At 41.7% G+C, this 20,000-nt stretch overlaps 1 protein-coding gene across 1 annotated transcript in view; it reads left to right on the top strand.

The window, feature by feature from the left end:
- Nucleotides 1-20,000, top strand: part of LOC138366809 (alpha-(1,6)-fucosyltransferase-like) — a 65,271-nt gene that overhangs the window by 16,629 nt on the left and 28,642 nt on the right. Inside the window, exon 4 of the mRNA XM_069328092.1 lies at nucleotides 5,784-6,018. Within this exon, the coding sequence (XP_069184193.1) occupies nucleotides 5,784-6,018 (235 nt within the window). The remainder of the gene's footprint in view (nucleotides 1-5,783; nucleotides 6,019-20,000) is intronic.

Here is a 20,000-nt window from a genome sequence, read left to right as displayed (position 1 = left end):
AAATCTCCGTACTCGCATCGAGCAACACCTCGACATCCTCTCAGATCGACATCACCTCAGCACCGAAACCAGGATAATCAAGAAACTAACAACGTTATATTTAGGACTTATGGCAATTTCACGACCAAGAGACGGCTTCCTGAACCTTGCAGGAATCAACCTCACTGAGGACCAAGTCATTCTCCTAAATCTGGGTATAAACTGTTAAGTTATGTCCAAACCAAGTGAGATGGCCAGGAAAGTGGAGTTGGATATTCTGCTGGACTACATATTCGACCTCGAGACACAAAAGGTCACCACCATAGACACCTTACAAGCAGAACTTATTGCGGAAGGAGGAAAGAATCGAGGCAACTACAGAAGCACCATACTGTCCCCCGAGCTCAAAGCAGCTGCTAAGAGCCTTTGTGAGAACAAGGAGATAGTCGTCAGGAGAGGTGACAAGTCGCCAATATACGTCATTCTTAAAAAAGACGAATATCTGGCGAAAATGAACCTCATACTTTCTGACCAAAATAAATTCTAAAGGGTAACGAAGGACACTACAGCCGAATTGAAAGCAAAGGTCAACAAATTGATCGAAACTGTGAACGCCAAGAAATCCGGACTCCACCTGCCAAAGATTATTGGTGAATATAAACCTGGATACGCATATGGAAATGTCAAGACACATCAGCCTGGAAACCCACTTCGGCCAATCATCAGCCAGATACCCACACCCACGTACAGACTGGTGAAGCGACTCAACGGCTTGATGACTCCTTATGTCCCTTGCGCCTTCAGCCTGAAGTCTCCAAAGGAATTTGTTGACTTACTGCGGGGAACATGGGCCATAGGGATAAGAGCCTCGTTAGACATAGAATCACTGTTTACCAACGAACCTGTGGATGAAACAATCAGGATGATAGCGGACAGAGTGTATCGTGATCTGGCCTGTACTCCTCTTGACATACCAGAAAACATTCTAAGGAAACTACTCCAAGCTTGTACTAAAGAGGCACCCTTCTTGAGCCCGGATTGGCACATGTATAAGCAAGTAGATGGGGTCGCCATGGGTTCCCCCCTAGGTGTCCTGTTTGCGAACTTCTACATGGGTACCATCGAGCAAAAGGTCTTAGTCGACATGAAATTGAAACCGGCCATATACTGCAGGTATGTTGACGACATTTTTACACAGGTACCTGATGTCAGACATCTGCAGGAGCTGAAGGAGGCATTTGAGCAGAATTCTGTGTTGCGTTTCACTTACGAGAAGGAGAAGGTGCCCTTTCTAGATGGGAAGGTGCCCTTTCTAGATGTAACAGTCATGGAAAGGAGCGGAGGTTTCCACACTGCAGTCTACACTAAGGAAACAAACATAGGAATGTGCCTCAATGCCAACAGTGACTGCCCAGACAGGTACAAGAGAAGTGTTGTTAACGCTTATGTCGACCGTGCTCTTAGCCACAGCTCAGGATGGAAGCAAGTCGATGAAGAACTCTGTAGGGTAAGGCAGGTCCTAGTCAACAACGGCTTCTCCAATGGTTTCGTTGAAGACATCATAAGAAGGAAGGTACCCTAGACTATATGAAGGGGGAGTACAATGTCAAAAAGCTAACTCATTAATGTTAAAAAATCCCCATCACACAGGATGGTTAGTCATACAGAGGTATATGATAAGTAGTCTGCACTCACAGACTCTGGGTTCGTTATGAGGATATCATGAACACAAGAGTGAATAAGGTAGTAGTGATACTAAAAGTCCCCATCTCGCAGGATGGTTAGTTATACAGGGCCATATGTTCAGAAGCCTGCACTGGCAAATTTTGGGTGCACTATGAGGATATCTTCAAGAACACGAGAGTGAATAAAATAACTGCAAAGCTCCAGGTACCTCATGCTAACTGGTTTGAGACGAAACAAATGCCCAGTCTAATAACTGGGCATTCGGTGATGTGGTGGGGGAGATCATGCCACAGTTCCTGCTCACAGAGTTTGCACCTGGAGTGCTCAGGATTGGGAGATCCGTCACCTGTAGCCACTTGCCACAGGTAACGGTAACCCAACCTGATCCTTGCAACCATTGTGTCGCACAGTCTGGTGGAAGTTTTGTGCTGGCCATAGATATAGGTTTCAGATCTGAACAAATCATAGCTTATTATACTAGGGCTTTCAGGTCGGTGGAAGTCAGTAATTTCTTTCCTATCAGACCTGAGTGTGTGGACCAATATAGTTTTGACAGCAGAGATGGTGATACCTAGATCTAATTCAACTTCATCTTTGTTAAATGCTAATTTGGCTGCAATGCCTGTCTCATTATGATGGGTTTTATTTATGTGTGATGGTATCCATACAAAGGAGATTTGAGATCCTTTGCTCTGTGCAGCGATTAGGTCATTTATGATTGGTAGTATGAGGTTCTTGCTGTCGATCTTCCAGGATAATTTTTCGATTGCTAGAGGAGCAGACTTTGAATCACAAAATATTATTCCTCCTCCAATGTTTTCTAATGTACTGGTTTCTAGTTGTAATGCCATTAGTTCTGCTTATGTGGAGGTCAGCCAATTGTTTAACCTAACACTGACAGTCTTTGTGCAAATATTATTTCTATAAAACCTACATGCTGCTGCAGTCCGTCCAATAGAAGATTGGACGGAGCCGTCGGTGTAAACACAGTGCTCGTGATATCTTAAATTCTCGATGGAGGAGGCAATTGTTTCGTGTGTGACGGCTTTGAGAAGAGCAAGATTCTCATTACCTTTATTAGTGACAGGTGTGTATGATACCTGAATGGTGGGATACAGATAAAGAGGAATACCAGACAGGTAGATTGCACTTCAAAGGAATGTTGAGTTTAATGAAATTGTAAGCATTTTTGCTCAGCCGTTTATAATAAAAGGAGTGAGTTGGTATGTCGGCACCAGTCAATAGGGTGTTAACAGCATTAAATAATTTGTCTCTGAGCAATGCAGGAGATGTAGGGTCTCTCATGACTTTAAGGCAAAAGGTCGTGTTCACTTGCATAATTCTCTCAAGTATGGTTGGAAGCTTCAGCTCTTCCCGCATGTTGATGATTCGTGTGTATCTCGGGGCACCAAGAATGGCTTTATTCTGTAATACTTCAAGTTTGTCCAACACAGAGGCGGGGAAGTTATGTAAGTGCAAAGCATTATAATCAACGAGAGATCTAACAAACATCATATAGAATAGTCTAGCATATTTAATATTGATACCAATATTCTTACCAGTAAGTGTTTTCAGTGGTTTTAGTCTTTCTTTTAACCTACGGTGTAGATCGTTTACAATGTCACTGTTAATACCAACTCCAAGGTATTTGTGCTGCCTACACGTTTCATTGTTCTGGTTGTTGACCTTGAAAGTTATAGGGACATGAGTTTTCTCTTAATTAAGGAGATGGAGAACTCTGGATTTAGTTATAGAGATAACAAGACCACATTCAATGCTTTTAGCAGCGAGTGAATCAAGTAGAGCTTGCAGTCTAGTTTGGGTATTTGTAACAATGCATGTGTCATCGGCATAACAGATAACAGCTTCGTCAGGTAGTGGGAATATCAATTGTTAATTTGTGCATCAAAACATTGAGCAGTGTAGGACTTAGCACTCCTATTGGCTTGATTTTAATTTTGACTCCACACACTATGGATATAAAACTCCACTTATTTGGTGGATAAATTCGCGAAAGCATAGTTCTGGGTTTGAGTGTTTTTTTATACGCAGAAATTTTATGTGTTTGCACAAATATTTGCTCCTTGGAACAATGATGGTGCTAGTTAATTATTGTAGTATTTCTGTGTATAGTTCTGACTGAGGTTTACTGAGTTAGGCTACCAGTGATTTATACAGCAATTTACTTTAGATGCTATTTATTTGATTATTTATGCACTGATTTCACTGGTTATTTCTTTGTTTGGATCATAAACATGATCTTGGTTTGTAAGGACAATAAGAATATAGGGAATATCTATCAGCAGGAATTTATTTGTTTATTTATTATTTTATAAAATTATTAGTTTTTTTTTTTTTTTTTGAGATATATACAAGAGTTGTTACATTCTTGTACAGCCACTAGTACGCGTAGCGTTTCGGGCAAGTCCTTAATCCTATGGTCCCTGGAATACGATCCCCTGCCGCGAAGAATCGTTTTTTCATCCAAGTACACATTTTACTGTTGCGTTAAACAGAGGCTACAGTTAAGGAATTGCGCCCAGTAAATCCTCCCCGGCCAGGATACGAACCCATGACATAACGCTCGCGGAACGCCAGGCGAGTGTCTTACCACTACACCACGGAGACTGCTTATTAATTTAATTATTGATTATTATTAATTTAAAGCGGACCGTATATTTAGAATTATTATTGAGTTAAAGTGATTTGTATATTTAGATTTTATCCTGCTAGGAGTTTTCCTCTTTCACAAACACGGGAGGGGGGTTTATTATACATAGCCTATCAATCATATATAATCGATTAATAGAAATTTGCTACAATGGATTAGTCTACTACTAATTGGGTTAGTTAAACCGTAAAACAGCTTAGCTGTTAGGTTGAATATAGTTTAGTTATCCAGCCGTGTACGTGTCCTGATCATGTGAGCCACGTCGCCTGTGGTTGAACACTGAAGGTGTCAGGCCATGTATCGTGCAGAACCAAATAATTTGTTGCAGTTACTTCTTTTCCCTCAATTTCACCTTATGGCTAGCGAAGTCCGTGTTGATAATAGGTGACTCTGGCGTCCCACAATATGAGAATTTGCAGGAAGGTTCCGAGAACTGGTGCAAACGTGTTCTCTGGGCTACGTTTTTCTAGGTGATAATGGCGTCTCCTCTCCCTCCAGGCGAGATAGGTGTCTCTCGTCTGGATAAGTTTCGACTACTCATGGTCAAACGAAGAAGGAGCTTCTTTTATAAATAAATTAGTTAAATCCTTAAATGGAAAATACTTTTTTTATTCTCTTTTGTTCCCAGGCTGGTATTTTAAAGATTATATAAGATATTTATAATTAATAAATAGAGATTCATGTGACGTGGCAAATCTCCCATTTTCCATGAGAAGCCAAGAAATACAATATTTTTTACATTATTCAATAAGGTTAATTAGTGGATAGTTAATGTTAGTAGTTATCTAACATGACAGGATTTGCTTAGTGTGTTAGGGGTTAGTATTGTAGGAATTTCCGACAACCGTGACCACATAACCATTGATCAGCATTTCAATAGTGATGATCAATGGAGAAAGAGAGTGTGAGAGTGTGTGGCAAGCTGTAGGCGTATGAAGTGGGTCCTGAACTGCGTTCTCGCTCCTCATGTTCCAAAGTAGAGCTTTTAATGATTTCTAACTCATGGTAGAGGTTTCATTGATGGTGTTGAACCTTAAAAAGTTAAACTTGGGTTTATCTTCTAATGTAAGTTTCATGTCACTAGTTCATGTATATAAATTTATCTTGGTTCACCACGTGCTGTTACAGTCCCGCTCCTGTGCCAGGTAAGTCCACTACGGGCTCACCATAGCCCCTGCTACTTGTAACTTTTGTTCCTAGTTGCTGAATCTTAAACAACAACAACCACGTACATACGCCTATAACACGCCTCCAGGACAAGCCTAAGTAACTGAGTTAAATCAATATACTTTTACGTGTATCTATACGGACTTAGGGCGCAAACCAATATCTTTTTGCTAATTGTTATTAGTAATTATGCTTAATATAGTTTATGTTACAAGTAGATAATACATAATCGCTTCATGATACTTCTTTTATTTTATTTATTTTATTCTTGACTCCACAGGAACCAGTGACTCACAAACGGTGGAGTTTATAGGGGTGTACGCAGACCCCAAACCAGAGTACATGCCCCTAGCCATCCCGAGTGACATCTCCGAGCGGGTAGTTCGAGTGACTGCTGACCCGGCGGCCTGGTGGGTGGGGCAGTTCGTCAAATACATCTTCAAACTTCAGCCGTACATGCAGGAGATAGTCAATAAAACAGAGAAGGACATTAACTTCCAGCACCCTATTGTCGGGTAGGTTGACTTGTTAACTTGCACACGCTGAATTTATGAAGTAGGTTTAATATATGTAATTCCTGATGAGTGCTGGAAAAGTTCTGTAACACGAGCGGTAAGGCATCTTATGGGCGAAGTGTGCTGGGGCCTCCGTCATCCATTTCTTGTAATATAATCCAAGCTGACTAACCCATCTCAAACTACTTAAGCTTACGAACGGGATGGTAGATGCTAATCTATCTAGTATAAAATCTAGCCATTAAAACTGTCATGTAAGTAGTGAAGCACAAAACATCTAAACAAAGTAAATCAGAACAAAAAATACGAGAAAGGCTCCTGCTAGTAAGGAGCCTTTATATGTCACGATATAGAAGGCAGTCTGTGCCTAGAGTGCTTCTTTGCTACACACGAAAAAAAACGTTTTAAAAGCTATTTTATGAGATCTGTGTCTTGATGAAGATTGAGCTCGACCAAAGGAGACTGAAGAGATATCAGACATACAGCAGAAGGATCACCCGGAAGAGAGAGACAATGAGATGCAGCCAATAAGATGGTGATGAACATAAAAAATATAAAATTGATGATGAAGATCTTTTTTGGATGAGAGGGTTAAGTAATTTGCTTTATTGCATGCCAAGTTCAGTGAAAAGGTAGAAATAGACATCATAGGTAGAACTACTAAAGAAAGCGAGAGAAATGTACAACTAGCAGGTAGGGAACTTTCAAGTTAGACACTGAGATTCATAATTGTCTATAATGTATATAGACAAAAAAACAGACACAAGAGGACTTGTGTCCTTATTTTATTCTAGCTCCCAAATCCCATGTTTATGAATGAAAAAACTTTTTGCAAAGAACCTCTCCACCACGGCAGGTTTATCAAAGCAGCAACCCTCCCGTAAGATCCATTCAGCATTTTTTTTGTATTGTGTATTAAAAATTAGTTTATTCATATATATATATATATATATATATATATATATATATATATATATATATATATATATATATATATTATATATATATATATATATTAAAAAAAAATATATATATATAAAAAAAAAAAAAAAAAAAAAAAAAAAAAATATATATATATATATATATATATATATATATATATATATATATATATATATATATATATATATATATATATATGCGAACAAGCCTGAATGGTCCCCAGGACAATATGCAACTGAAAACTCACACCCCAGAAGTGACTCGAACCCATACTCCCAGGAGCAACGCAACTGGTATGTACAAGACGCCTTAATCCACTTGACCATCACGACCGGACATAATGAGGTGATAGTCGAGGCTATTTGAACCACCCCACCGCCGGCACTCGGATAGTAATCTTGGGCATAGCATTTTACCAAATCACCTCATTCTTTGGGGCACACGTGAGGAACACAAATGCGAACAAGCCTGAATGGTCCCCAGGACAATATGCAACTGAAAACTCACACCCCAAAAGTGACTCGAACCCATACTCCCAGGAGCAACGCAACTGGTATGTACAAGACGCCTTAATCCACTTGACCATCACGACCGGACATAATGAGGTGATAGTCGAGGCTATTTGAACCACCCCACCGCCGGCACTCGGATAGTAATCTTGGGCATAGCATTTTTACCAAATCACCTCATTCTTTGGGGCACACGTGAGGAACACAAATGCGAACAAGCCTGAATGGTCCCCAGGACAATATGCAACTGAAAACTCACACCCCAGAAGTGACTCGAACCCATACTCCCAGGAGCAACGCAACTGGTATGTACAAGACGCCTTAATCCACTTGACCATCACGACCGGACATAATGAGGTGATAGCCGAGGCTATTTGGACCACCCCACCGCCGGCACTCAGATAGTAATCTTGGGCATAGCATTTTACCAAATCACCTCATTCTTTGGGGCACACGTGAGGAACACAAATGCGAACAAGCCTGAATGGTCCCTAGGACAATATGCAACTGAAAACTCACACCCCAGAAGTGACTCGAACCCATACTCCCAGGAGCAACGCAACGGGTATGTACAAGACGCCTCAATCCACTTGACCATCACGACCGGACATAATGAGGTGATAGCCGAGGCTATTTGAACCACCCCACCGCCGGCACTCGGATAGTAATCTTGGGCATAGCATTTTACCAAATCACCTCATTCTTTGGGGCACACGTGAGGAACACAAATGCGAACAAGCCTGAATGGTCCCCAGGACAATATGCAACTGAAAACTCACACCCCAGAAGTGACTCGAACCCATACTCCCAGGAGCAACGCAACTGGTATGTACAAGACGCCTTAATCCACTTGACCATCACAACCGGACATAATGAGGTGATAGCCGAGGCTATTTGAACCACCCCACCGCCGGCACTCGGATAGTAATCTTGAGCATAGCATTTTACCAAATCACCTCATTCTTTGGGGCACACGTGAGGAACACAAATGCGAACAAGCCTGAATGGTCCCCAGGACAATATGCAACTGAAAACTCACACCCCAGAAGTGACTCGAACCCATACTCCCAGGAGCAACGCAACTGGTATGTACAAGACGCCTTAATCCACTTGACCATCACAACCGGACATAATGAGGTGATAGCCGAGGCTATTTGAACCACCCCACCGCCGGCACTCGGATAGTAATCTTGGGCATAGCATTTTACCAAATCACCTCATTCTTTGGGGCACACGTGAGGAACACAAATGCGAACAAGCCTGAATGGTCCCCAGGACAATATGCAACTGAAAACTCACACCCCAGAAGTGACTCGAACCCATACTCCCAGGAGCAACGCAACTGGTATGTACAAGACGCCTTAATCCACTTGACCATCACGACCGGACATAATGAGGTGATAGCCGAGGCTATTTGAACCACCCCACCACCGGCACTCGGATAGTAATCTTGGGCATAGGATTTTACCAAATCACCTCATTCTTTGGGGCACACGTGAGGAACACAAATGCGAACAAGCCTGAATGGTCCCCAGGACAATATGCAACTGAAAACTCACACCCCAGAAGTGACTCAAACCCATACTCCCAGGAGCAACGCAACTGGTATGTACAAGACGCCTTAATCCACTTGACCATCACGACCGGACATAATGAGGTGATAGCCGAGGCTATTTGAACCACCCCACCGCCGGCACTCGGATAGTAATCTTGGGCATAGCATTTTACCAAATCACCTCATTCTTTGGGGCACACGTGAGGAACACAAATGCGAACAAGCCTGAATGGTCCCCAGGACAATATGCAACTGAAAACTCACACCCCAGAAGTGACTCGAACCCATACTCCCAGGAGCAACGCAACTGGTATGTACAAGACGCCTTAATCCACTTGACCATCACGACCGGACATAATGAGGTGATAGCCGAGGCTATTTGAACCACCCCACCGCCGGCACTCGGATAGTAATCTTGGGAATAGCATTTTACCAAATCACCTCATTCTTTGGGGCACACGTGAGGAACACAAATGCGAACAAGCCTGAATGGTCCCCAGGACAATATGCAACTGAAAACTCACACCCCAGAAGTGACTCGAACCCATACTCCCAGGAGTAACGCAACTGGTATGTACGAGACGCCTTAATCCACTTGACCATCACGACTGGACATAATGAGGTGATAGCCGAGGCTATTTGAACCACCCCACCGCCGGCACTCGGATAGTAATCTTGGGCATAGCCTTTTACCAAATCAACTCATTCTTTGGGGCACACGTGAGGAACACAAATGCGAACAAGCCTGAATGGTCCCCAGGACAATAACGCAAATAACAATAACGACAATAAATAATAATTGTCCTGGGGACCATTCAGGCTTGTTCGCCTTTGTGTTCCTCACGTGTGCCCCAAAGAATGAGGTGATTTGGTAAAATGCTATGCCCAAGATTACTATCCGAGTGCCGGCGGTCGGGTGGTTCAAATAGCCTCGGCTATCACCTCATTATGTCCGGTCGTAGTCTCCAAAGGAATTTGTTGACTTACTGCGGAGCACACAGGCCACAGGGACAAGAGCCTCGTTGGACGTAGAATCACTGTTTACCAACGTACCTGTGGACGAGACAATCGGGATGATAGCCGACAGAGTGTATCGTGATCCGGCCTGCACTCCTCTTGACATACCAGAAAACATTCTGAGGAAACTACTCCAAGCTTGTACTAAAGAGGCACCCTTCTTGAGGCCGGATGGGCACATGTATAAGCAAGTAGATGGGGTCGCTATGGGTTCTCCCCTAGGTGTCCTGTTTGCAAACTTCTACATGGGTACCATCGAGCAAAAAGTCTTAGTCGAAATGAACTTGAAATCGGCCATATACTGCAGGTATGTTGACGACATTTTTACACAGGTACCTGATGTCAGACATCTGCAGGAGCTGAAGGAGGCATTTGAGCAGAGTTCCGTGCTGCGTTTCACTTACGAGATGGAAAAGGATGGGAAGCTACCCTTTCTAGATGTAACAGTCATGGAAAAGAGCAGAGGTTTCCACACTGCAGTCTACACTAAGGAAACGAACATAGGAATGTGCCTAAATGCCAACAGCGACTGCCCAGACAGGTACAAGAGGAGTGTTGTTAACGCTTATGTCGACCGTGCTCTCAGTCACAGCTCAGAATGGAAGCAAGTCGACGAAGAACTCTGTAGGGTAAGGCAGGTCCTAGTCAACAACGGCTTTTCCAATGGTTTCGTCGAAGACATCATAAGAAGGAAAGTGAAACGCCATGCAACCTCTGAAGAGACAACCAACGCAACACCTATACCCCCTATTAGACTATTTTACAGGAACTTCTTGTCCACAGCTCATAAAACGGAGGAAAGGGTCCTGAAAGATATTGTTAATAGAAACGTTATCCCTACAGACAAAAATCAGAGGATACAACTGACGATTTACTATAAAACCAGAAAAACGGCCAGCCTACTCATGAGAAACTCTCCAGACACAAAACAGAATGCTTTAAAAGAGACTAACGTCGTCTATGCCTTCAAATGCCCTCTTGGGGACTGTAAGCTCCAAAAAACCCAGTATATAGGCAAGACAACAACATCTCTTTCTAGGCGTTTAACGATGCATAAGCAACAGGGCTCCATTAAGGAACATATAATCTCTTCCCACAACCAAACCATCGCCAGAGAAATCCTAATAAACAACACAGAAATCATCGATAGATACAGCGATAGCAGGCGGCTTGACGTTTGCGAGGCATTACACATCAAGAAGTCAACACCAGCAATCAACAGCCAATTAATGCACAACTATATTCTACCCACCTCAAGACTCCGCTCCAATATAGAAGCATCAAGAAATATGGATCAATAGGCTTTCTACAATCACTTCTATTCAATACCCATTGTTTCATGTTTTGGCTTGTGTTGATGAAATTAATACCTTATTAAATACCACCTCACCCCATCCACCTCACTCAAATGTAGATATAAACAAAATCAGAGATGTGTAAGTTCTATTCAGTTGTGTATGTGTTAACTAAAGTCTTTGAAAATGTAATTAGTTTTACGAAACGCGCTCAAGTGTCGCGTCAGACTAGAAATAAAAATGAATTTTGGAGAATTGATTTTTGAATTACCACCAACAGTGAAAAGAAATGTACGAAAGATTGAGAAAATTCGTGTTAGAATTATTAATCTTACTTTTTCGGTCATATTTAATAATATATATATATATATATATATATATATATATATATATATATATATATATATATATATATATATATATATATATATATATATATATATATATATATATATATATATATATATATATATATATATATATATATATATATATAAACAATCTTTGGACAACACCCACCAGTGGGACTCGAACCCAGAAAGCACAACTACCTTCCAGTAGCTGGCATAACTAGTATGCTTTAACCCACTACGACATCAGACCTTACAAAAGAAGTAGATAGTTCGAGATATATATCTCAAACATCTCTACCTCCCGAAGGCACCAGATGAGTGAGGGGTCAGTCTGCATTTTTCGTCAAGCCACTGTCAATGTGAGAGAACTCGTGTCCAGCTTATAAGCCTATACTTGCATAAACCACAAGTGAAGATAAACAATCTTTGGACAACACCCACCAGTGGGACTCGAACCCAGAAAGCACAACTACCTTCCAGTAGCTGGCATAACTAGTATGCTTTAACCCACTACGCCATCAGACCTTACAAATAAAGTAGATAGTTCGAGATATATATCTCAAACATCTCTACCTCCCGAAGGCACCAGATGAGTGAGGGGTCAGTCTGCATTTTTCGTCAAGCCACTGTCAATGTGAGAGAACTCGTGTCCAGCTTATAAGCCTATACTTGCATAAACCACAAGTGAAGATAAACAATCTTTGGACAACACCCACCAGTGGGACTCGAACCCAGAAAGCACAACTACCTTCCAGTAGCTGGCATAACTAGTATGCTTTAACCCACTACGCCATCAGACCTTACAAAAGAAGTAGATAGTTCGAGATATATATCTCAAACATCTCTACCTCCCGAAGGCACCAGATGAGTGAGGGGTCAGTCTGCATTTTTCGTCAAGCCACTGTCAATGTGAGAGAACTCGTGTCCAGCTTATAAGCCTATACTTGCATAAACCACAAGTGAAGATAAACAATCTTTGGACAACACCAAAGATACTCTCTCTAGCTATCAAAGAGGTCACTTGATAGGTCTGACAAGCGAGCTAAACATCTGGTACCTGGATGATGGCACTCTAGCTGGAACTCCGGAAACCATTTTGGAGGATATAAGGAAAATCCAGGAGCAGGGAGCAGCCTTAGGCCTCATTCTCAATGCATCCAAATGTGAAATAATCTCCCGCAACCCAGACATCACTGGGCAAATACAAAATGTTCTTCCAGACATTCTCGTTGTCGAGCCACCGGACTGCACTCTCCTGGGTGCCCCCATTGGCCCACGAGCAATCGAGGAGGTCCTGGCTGCAAAAATCACCGACCTAAAGAGAATGCTGGACAGGATTGACAAGATTGATGCCCATGATGCTCTCTTTCTCCTCACCTGATGCCTGTCTCTCCCTAAGTTGACCTACTTTCTAAGATGTTCTCCTTCCTACAGCAGCCCTAAGTTAAATGTGTATGACACCCTTCTGAGGTCCATGCTGGTGAAAGTCCTGAACCTGCCATTGGACGACTCTCAGTGGGAGCAAGCAACCCTTCCTGTAAGACTCGGCGGCTTTGGTGTCCGCACAGCCTCCCAAATTGCTCTACCAGCCTTCCTTTCCTCCTCCCATGCATCGCACGACCTCGTCAGAGATATTTTACCTGCAACCCTGAGAGATTCAGCAGGAATATACGATCCTGCTTTCACTGAATGTTCAAATCAGTGGGATGTTCTTGCAGCCCCAGCAACTATTATAGAGCCAACAAAACAACACAAACAGTCCGGCTGGGACAACCCTCTAGTGGAAAAAGTAGCTGATGCCATGCTCAGCGTCGCAGCATCAGACACGGAGAAAGCCCGCCTCAGAGCAGTGCGTGCCCCCCATGCAGGAGACTTCCTCCTGGCAGTACCCATGACAGCAATGGGCACGTGCCTAGATCCAGAATCCCTTCGTGTAGCAGTGGCCCTCCGCCTTGGTGCCCCAATTTACACTGAATACAAGTGTATTTGCAACAGGGTGGAAGCAGACCAATACAGACTGCATGGGTTGCATTGCGGAAGCACAAAGGGCTGGCATGCAAGACACAACGAGATCAATGACATCATCAAGAGAAGCCTCGTCTCAGCTAGGTGCCCAGCGGAGAGAGAACCTCGCATCCTAGGGGTCCAAAACCCGGATTTCCCCGCACTTCGCCCTGATGGCATTACCATATACTCATGGAAGGAGGGTAGACAGTTGGTGTGGAACTACACATGTGTATCCACCCTGGCTGACACCTATGTACACTTCGGAGCTGATCAAGCAGGTGGCCAACCACAGGGAAACAGCAAAATCACTCAAGTACAGGCGACTGGAAGGTCAATACCTCTTTGTTCCCATAGCGTCTGAGACGCATGGCCCCTGGGGCAAGAGTGCCTTGGGATTTCTCAAGGAATTGGGTTCCAAGCTCATTGACGTCACCAGAGACCCAAGGGCTTCCAGTTTTTTGTTTCAGCGTCTCAGTGTGGCGATCCAGAGGGGAAATGCTTGCTGCGACCTCGGTTCCTGTCCAGAAGCGGAGGAGCTTCAAGAGATCCATAACCTTTAGGCATTTGTCTTGTATGTTTTGTAACCTTTAAATACACAATAAAGGAAAAAAAAAAAAAAAAAAAAAGGGAAGGGGGTGGTAGGAGAAAAGCACACAGAAACTTTATTGGAGGGGACCCACATTCCCTCCAATGCGTTATGTGTGGTTTCCTCCGAGGCTATGGGTCCCCCTTCTTCCAGCCAGAGGTGGTACTCTAAAATATATATATATATATATATATATATATATATATATATATATATATATATATATATATATATATATATATATATATATATATATATATATATATATATATATATATATATATTATTAAATATGACCGAAAAAGTAAGATTAATAATTCTAACACGAATTTTCTCAATCTTTCGTACATTACGCTTCACAGTTGGAGGTAAATCAAAAATCACTTCTCCAAAATTCATTTTTATTTCTAGTCTGACGCGACACGGGCGCGTTTCGTAAAACTTATTACATTTTCAAAGACTTCACAAATACACAACTGATTAGAACTTGCGTTTCCCTGATTTTATATCTACATTTGAGTGAGGTGGGAAGGGTGATGTGGCATTAACACAAGACAGAACACTAGGGGATATTAATAGGGTATTAAAAGTATCAACACAAGACAGAACAGAAACAATGGGTATTGAATAGAAGTGTTTGTAGAAAGCCTATTGGTCCATATTTCTTGATGCTTCTATATTGGAGCGGAGTCTTGAGGTGGGTAGAATATAGTTGTGCAATAATTGGCTGTTGATTGCTGGTGTTGACTTCTTGATGTGTAGTGCCTCGCAAACGTCAAGCCGCCTGCTATCGCTGTATCTATCGATGATTTCTGTGTTGTTTACTAGGATTTCTCTGGCGATGGTTTGGTTATGGGAAGAGATTATATGTTCCTTAATGGAGCCCTGTTGCTTATGCATCGTTAAACGCCTAGAAAGAGATGTTGTTGTCTTGCCTATATACTGGGTTTTTTGGAGCTTACAGTCCCCAAGTGGGCATTTGAAGGCATAGACGACGTTAGTCTCTTTTAAAGCGTTCTGTTTTGTGTCTGGAGAGTTTCTCATGAGTAGGCTGGCCGTTTTTCTGGTTTTATAGTAAATCGTCAGTTGTATCCTCTGATTTTTGTCTGTAGGGATAACGTTTCTATTAACAATATCTTTCAGGACCCTTTCCTCCGTTTTATGAGCTGTGGAAAAGAAGTTCCTGTAAAATAGTCTAATAGAAGTTCCTGTAAAATAGTCTAATAGTACGACATATATATATATATATATATATATATATATATATATATATATATATATATATATATATATATATATATATATATATATATATATATATATATATATATATATGTCGTACCTAGTAGCCAGAACTCACTTCTCAGCCTACTATGCAAGGCCCGATTTGCCTAATAAGCCAAGTTTTCATGAATTAATGTTTTTTCGTCTACCTAACCTACCTAACCTAACCTAACCTAGCTTTTTTTGGCTACCTAACCTAACCTTACCTATATATATACGTTAGGTTAGGTTAGGTAGGGTTGGTTAGGTTCGGTCATATATCTACGTTAATTTTAACTCCAATAAAAAAAAATTGACCTCATACATACTGAAAAGGGTAGCTTTATCATTTCATAAGAAAAAAATTATAGTAAATACATTAATTCAGGAAAACTTGGCTTATTAGGCAAATCGGGCCTTGAATAGTAGGCTGAGAAGTGAGTTCTGGCTACTAGGTACGACATATATATATATATATATATATATATATGTCGTACCTAATAGCCAGAACGCACTTCTCAGCCTACTATTCAAGGCCCGATTTGCCTAATAAGCCAAGTTTTCATGAATTAATGTTTTTTCGTCTACCTAACCTACCTAACCTAACCTAACCTAGCTTTTTTTGGCTACCTAACCTAACCTTACCTATAAATATAGGTTAGGTTAGGTTAGGTAGGGTTGGTTAGGTTCGGTCATATATCTACGTTAATTTTAACTCCAATAAAAAAAAATTGACCTCATACATAGAGAAAAGGGTTGCTTTATCATTTCATAAGAAAAAAATTATAGTAAATATATTAATTCAGGAAAACTTGGCTTATTAGGCAAATCGGGCCTTGAATAGTAGGCTGAGAAGTGAGTTCTGGCTACTAGGTACGACATATATATATATATATATATATATATATATATATATATATATATATATATATATATATATATATATATATATACACCATTCAAACAAACCATTCAGGTGAACAAGCCTGAATGGTTTGTTCCCAGGCATAAATGCAACTGAAAACTCAAACCCCGGAAGTGACTCAAACCCATACTGCCAGGAGCACTCTGCAACTGGTGTACAGGACCCCTTAACCACTCGACCATCATGACCAGACAAAAGATGATGGTAGCCGAGGCTAATTCCCCATCCTCCCGCCGGCACTCTGATGGTAATCTTGGGCATGGTATTTTATCAAATCACTTCATCCTTTGGGGCACACGTGAGGAACACAAATGCGAACAAGCCTGAATGGTCCCCAGGCATATATGCAACTGAAAACTCACACCCCAGAAGTGACTCGAACCCATACTGCCAGGAGCACTCTGTAACTGGTGTACAGGACCCCTTAACCACTCGACCATCATGACCGGACAAAAGATGATGGTAACTGAGGCTAATTCACCCATCATCCCGCCGGCACTCTGATGGTAATCTTCTGCATGATATTTTTTCAAATCGCCTCATTCTTTGGGGCGCAGGATGGGAGACGTTCTCGGAATTGTCAGTTGATGAGACCTCCTTTGCGACAAATTTCACGATAGGATTTTCCACAGATGAGTCACATACCTGGGGTTCTTCTGTGATGATGAGGAAGGAAGGTTGTTGATCTTCTGCCAAGTCATTGCCCAGGAGAAGTTAAACTCCTGGCATGGGGAAAGACTTTTCCCGTAAGGCGACTTCGACTTCACCTTGAATGGCCGAACAATCCAGGTGGACTCTTGCAAGTGGATAAGGGGTAGCTGCAGTAAGGTCGGTGATGAGGACAGTCTTTCCGGTGTAGGTGACGTTGGATACAGCTGACTTGAGAAGTATCGATTGTAGAGCAGCTGTGTCCCTCAAGATCTTCGCTTTGAATCATCCCTCCGAAGCTTCACTGCTGGCAGAGACAGTTCCGGGGTATAGGTGTCTGTTGAAGAGAGAGAGATCAATAGATGAAACAAATATATTCATTACAGGCTTAGGAATCTTATGAATTTTAGGAGGAGGTGATTTGGGCTTAATCTCACTGCTGACCTTACCGTAAAAACTGGTACACTTTTCCTATATGCCCATAGTTTGCCCATGCCCATAGTTTTTACAGTAACGGCAGTACAAAGAGGAGTTCACATTACTGGTACTCACTTATCCAGGACTTGACCAAGACTAGGAGGGGTGTCGGATGATGCTCTGTGAATGAGACTATAAGAGTCAGCCAACTGTGCACATCTAGTAAGGTCGGTTTCTTCCTTGTCTGCAAGGTAGAGACGTACAGGAGAAGGGACACGACGAAGAAATTCCTCCACCATGATGAGGTTGATGAGCTCTGTAAATGAGACTTGTGCTGCGTCTAGGCACTTCATGAAATATCTTTTTTTATTATTAGCGAACTCAAGATAAGTATTAGCACTAGTATTAAGGTTGTCCCTAAACTTACGTCTGCAGTTCTCTATGGAGAGGAGATAGGCATCAAGTACTGCCTTTTTCAACACTTTGTAATCGATTTCTGAAGGCATAGTACTGAGAGTTAAGGCAGCTCTACCTGTCAAATGAGAAAATTATTAGTTCTGATCACTGACCTTGAGGTCAGCTGAGCTGGTTAGCTAGACCCTCGAATGAAGTAAAGAATGCATCTATTTCTGTCTGGTCAAAAGACGGCATCAACTTAATTGCATGAGAAAGATTAAAACGTACCAGGAGTTTAGCTTCTACTTCCTTGCGCTGAGTGTGGTGCGTAGTTTCAAGATCAAGCTCTTTTCTGCGGTGTTCAAGAGCAATGGCTGATTCCCGTTTTTTTCACTTGACGAGCTTCCTTTTGCAGCTCTTTCTCATGTTCACTTTGGATTTAAAGTTCACGTTCTCTTACCTGGAGAACGTCCTGTTCACGCTCACTTTGGAGTTCAACTTGTTCCTTCTGGAGGGCAGCCTCACGTTCTCTTACCTGGAGAGCTTCTAGTTCACGTTCCTACTTGAATTGTTGAAACAAAATTGTTTATAAGGTAGTCCAAAAAATGTAGGGATTTCTTACCTCGTCTCAAAATGATGAGAACAAGGGTAAGAGGTTTCCTATTAAAACTAGATAGTACTTACAGAGTTATCACTCTTTGTGCTCTGGAAAAGATTGGTAACTCCCTACCTGTGTAAGTACCATATCCTCTGACCGATACATAGGGGTGAGGAGAGAGTGTCAGTTAATGATGAGAACTGCTGTATGGGTCCCAACCGTACAGCGTAGTCCTAAATGCGAGAGGAACTATATGGCCCCGTGTGTACTCCTACACTCGGGTTGCAGTGTTGCTGGTGATGATAATGGTGTTGGTGGTGGTGGTAGTGTTGGTGGTGGTGGTGTTGCTTATAGTGGTGGTTGTCGGAAAATCCGACACCATTTAATATATCATACAGATAATAGCTGTGTTGTATAAACAAGTTACCCATAGAAAACGTAACTTGTAGTGGAATTACCGTCTAAAGAAAACGGGATATCATCACCACACACTATTATAATTCACCACCTATTATGGTGGGAATTATTCTTAAATACATTAGTCTTTGGACTTTACCATCATAAAAACATCTTATATAAATTAACTTAATTATCAATGTTAAAGTAGAGTAAATGTGACCCTTCTATCACCTTTGGACATCTGGACAATGTAAGCCAGGCGTCAGGGGGAAGGAGGGAAGCCATTGTTGTGTCACCTCCGAGACGTGTGGAGTAAATTTGGCTCCTATCATATCTGGACAATGTCGGCCAGACGTCAATAGAATGGAGTGTTAGATGCAGCCATTGTTTTATATTGAGACCAGAGGCTCACACGGGAGCAAATTCGGCTCCTGTTAAATTTACTTGGACGTAGTGTTATGGAAACCAAAGGTGTACCATTTTTCAACACGCTGTCTACATATCAAGTTAAGTGTCTATCCGAAACCCGTTTATCATTCATTTATGGCCATTAATGTCAGGATATAGGGTGACCCGGTTAGATCACGTGGAAGCCTCAAACTAAAGGTAATTAAGCCAGGTCTTCATGTTCCATGTACTGTATAGTGTTTTCTCTGATATACTTGTCATATATAGGATTCTGGCTTCACAGCTAGCGCACTTTTGACAGGTCAAGACGAGGAAGAAGATTTGTGCACCAGTTACTGGGTGATATGGAAGCTACCTCAAAGAGGATAATTTGGTGTCTACACCCTAGTTATACCTGGTGGACTAGCCTGCTGTACTATAAGATAAGGAACCTCATCAATGTATGTAGCTATTACTGTAGTTTGATTGGCTGCATATATATTAACTAATAAACCCCCCTAATGTGTAGAGGATCGATTTGTGAGATTAAGAGATTATTGCAGAAATACAGTCCACTTATCATTATACAAATTGCTATCGAAGTATATAAATTAACGTAAATATAAATTCATATAAATTAAATAAATATAAATCTCACAGGTCGGTTCCCACAGTGGTGGTGGTG

This window comes from Procambarus clarkii, chromosome 20 (genome assembly GCF_040958095.1).
Source record: "Procambarus clarkii isolate CNS0578487 chromosome 20, FALCON_Pclarkii_2.0, whole genome shotgun sequence".
NCBI lineage: Eukaryota > Metazoa > Arthropoda > Malacostraca > Decapoda > Cambaridae > Procambarus > Procambarus clarkii.
The sequence above is the reverse complement of the archived record's forward strand: the minus strand, read 5'-3'. Positions and strand labels throughout refer to the sequence as shown.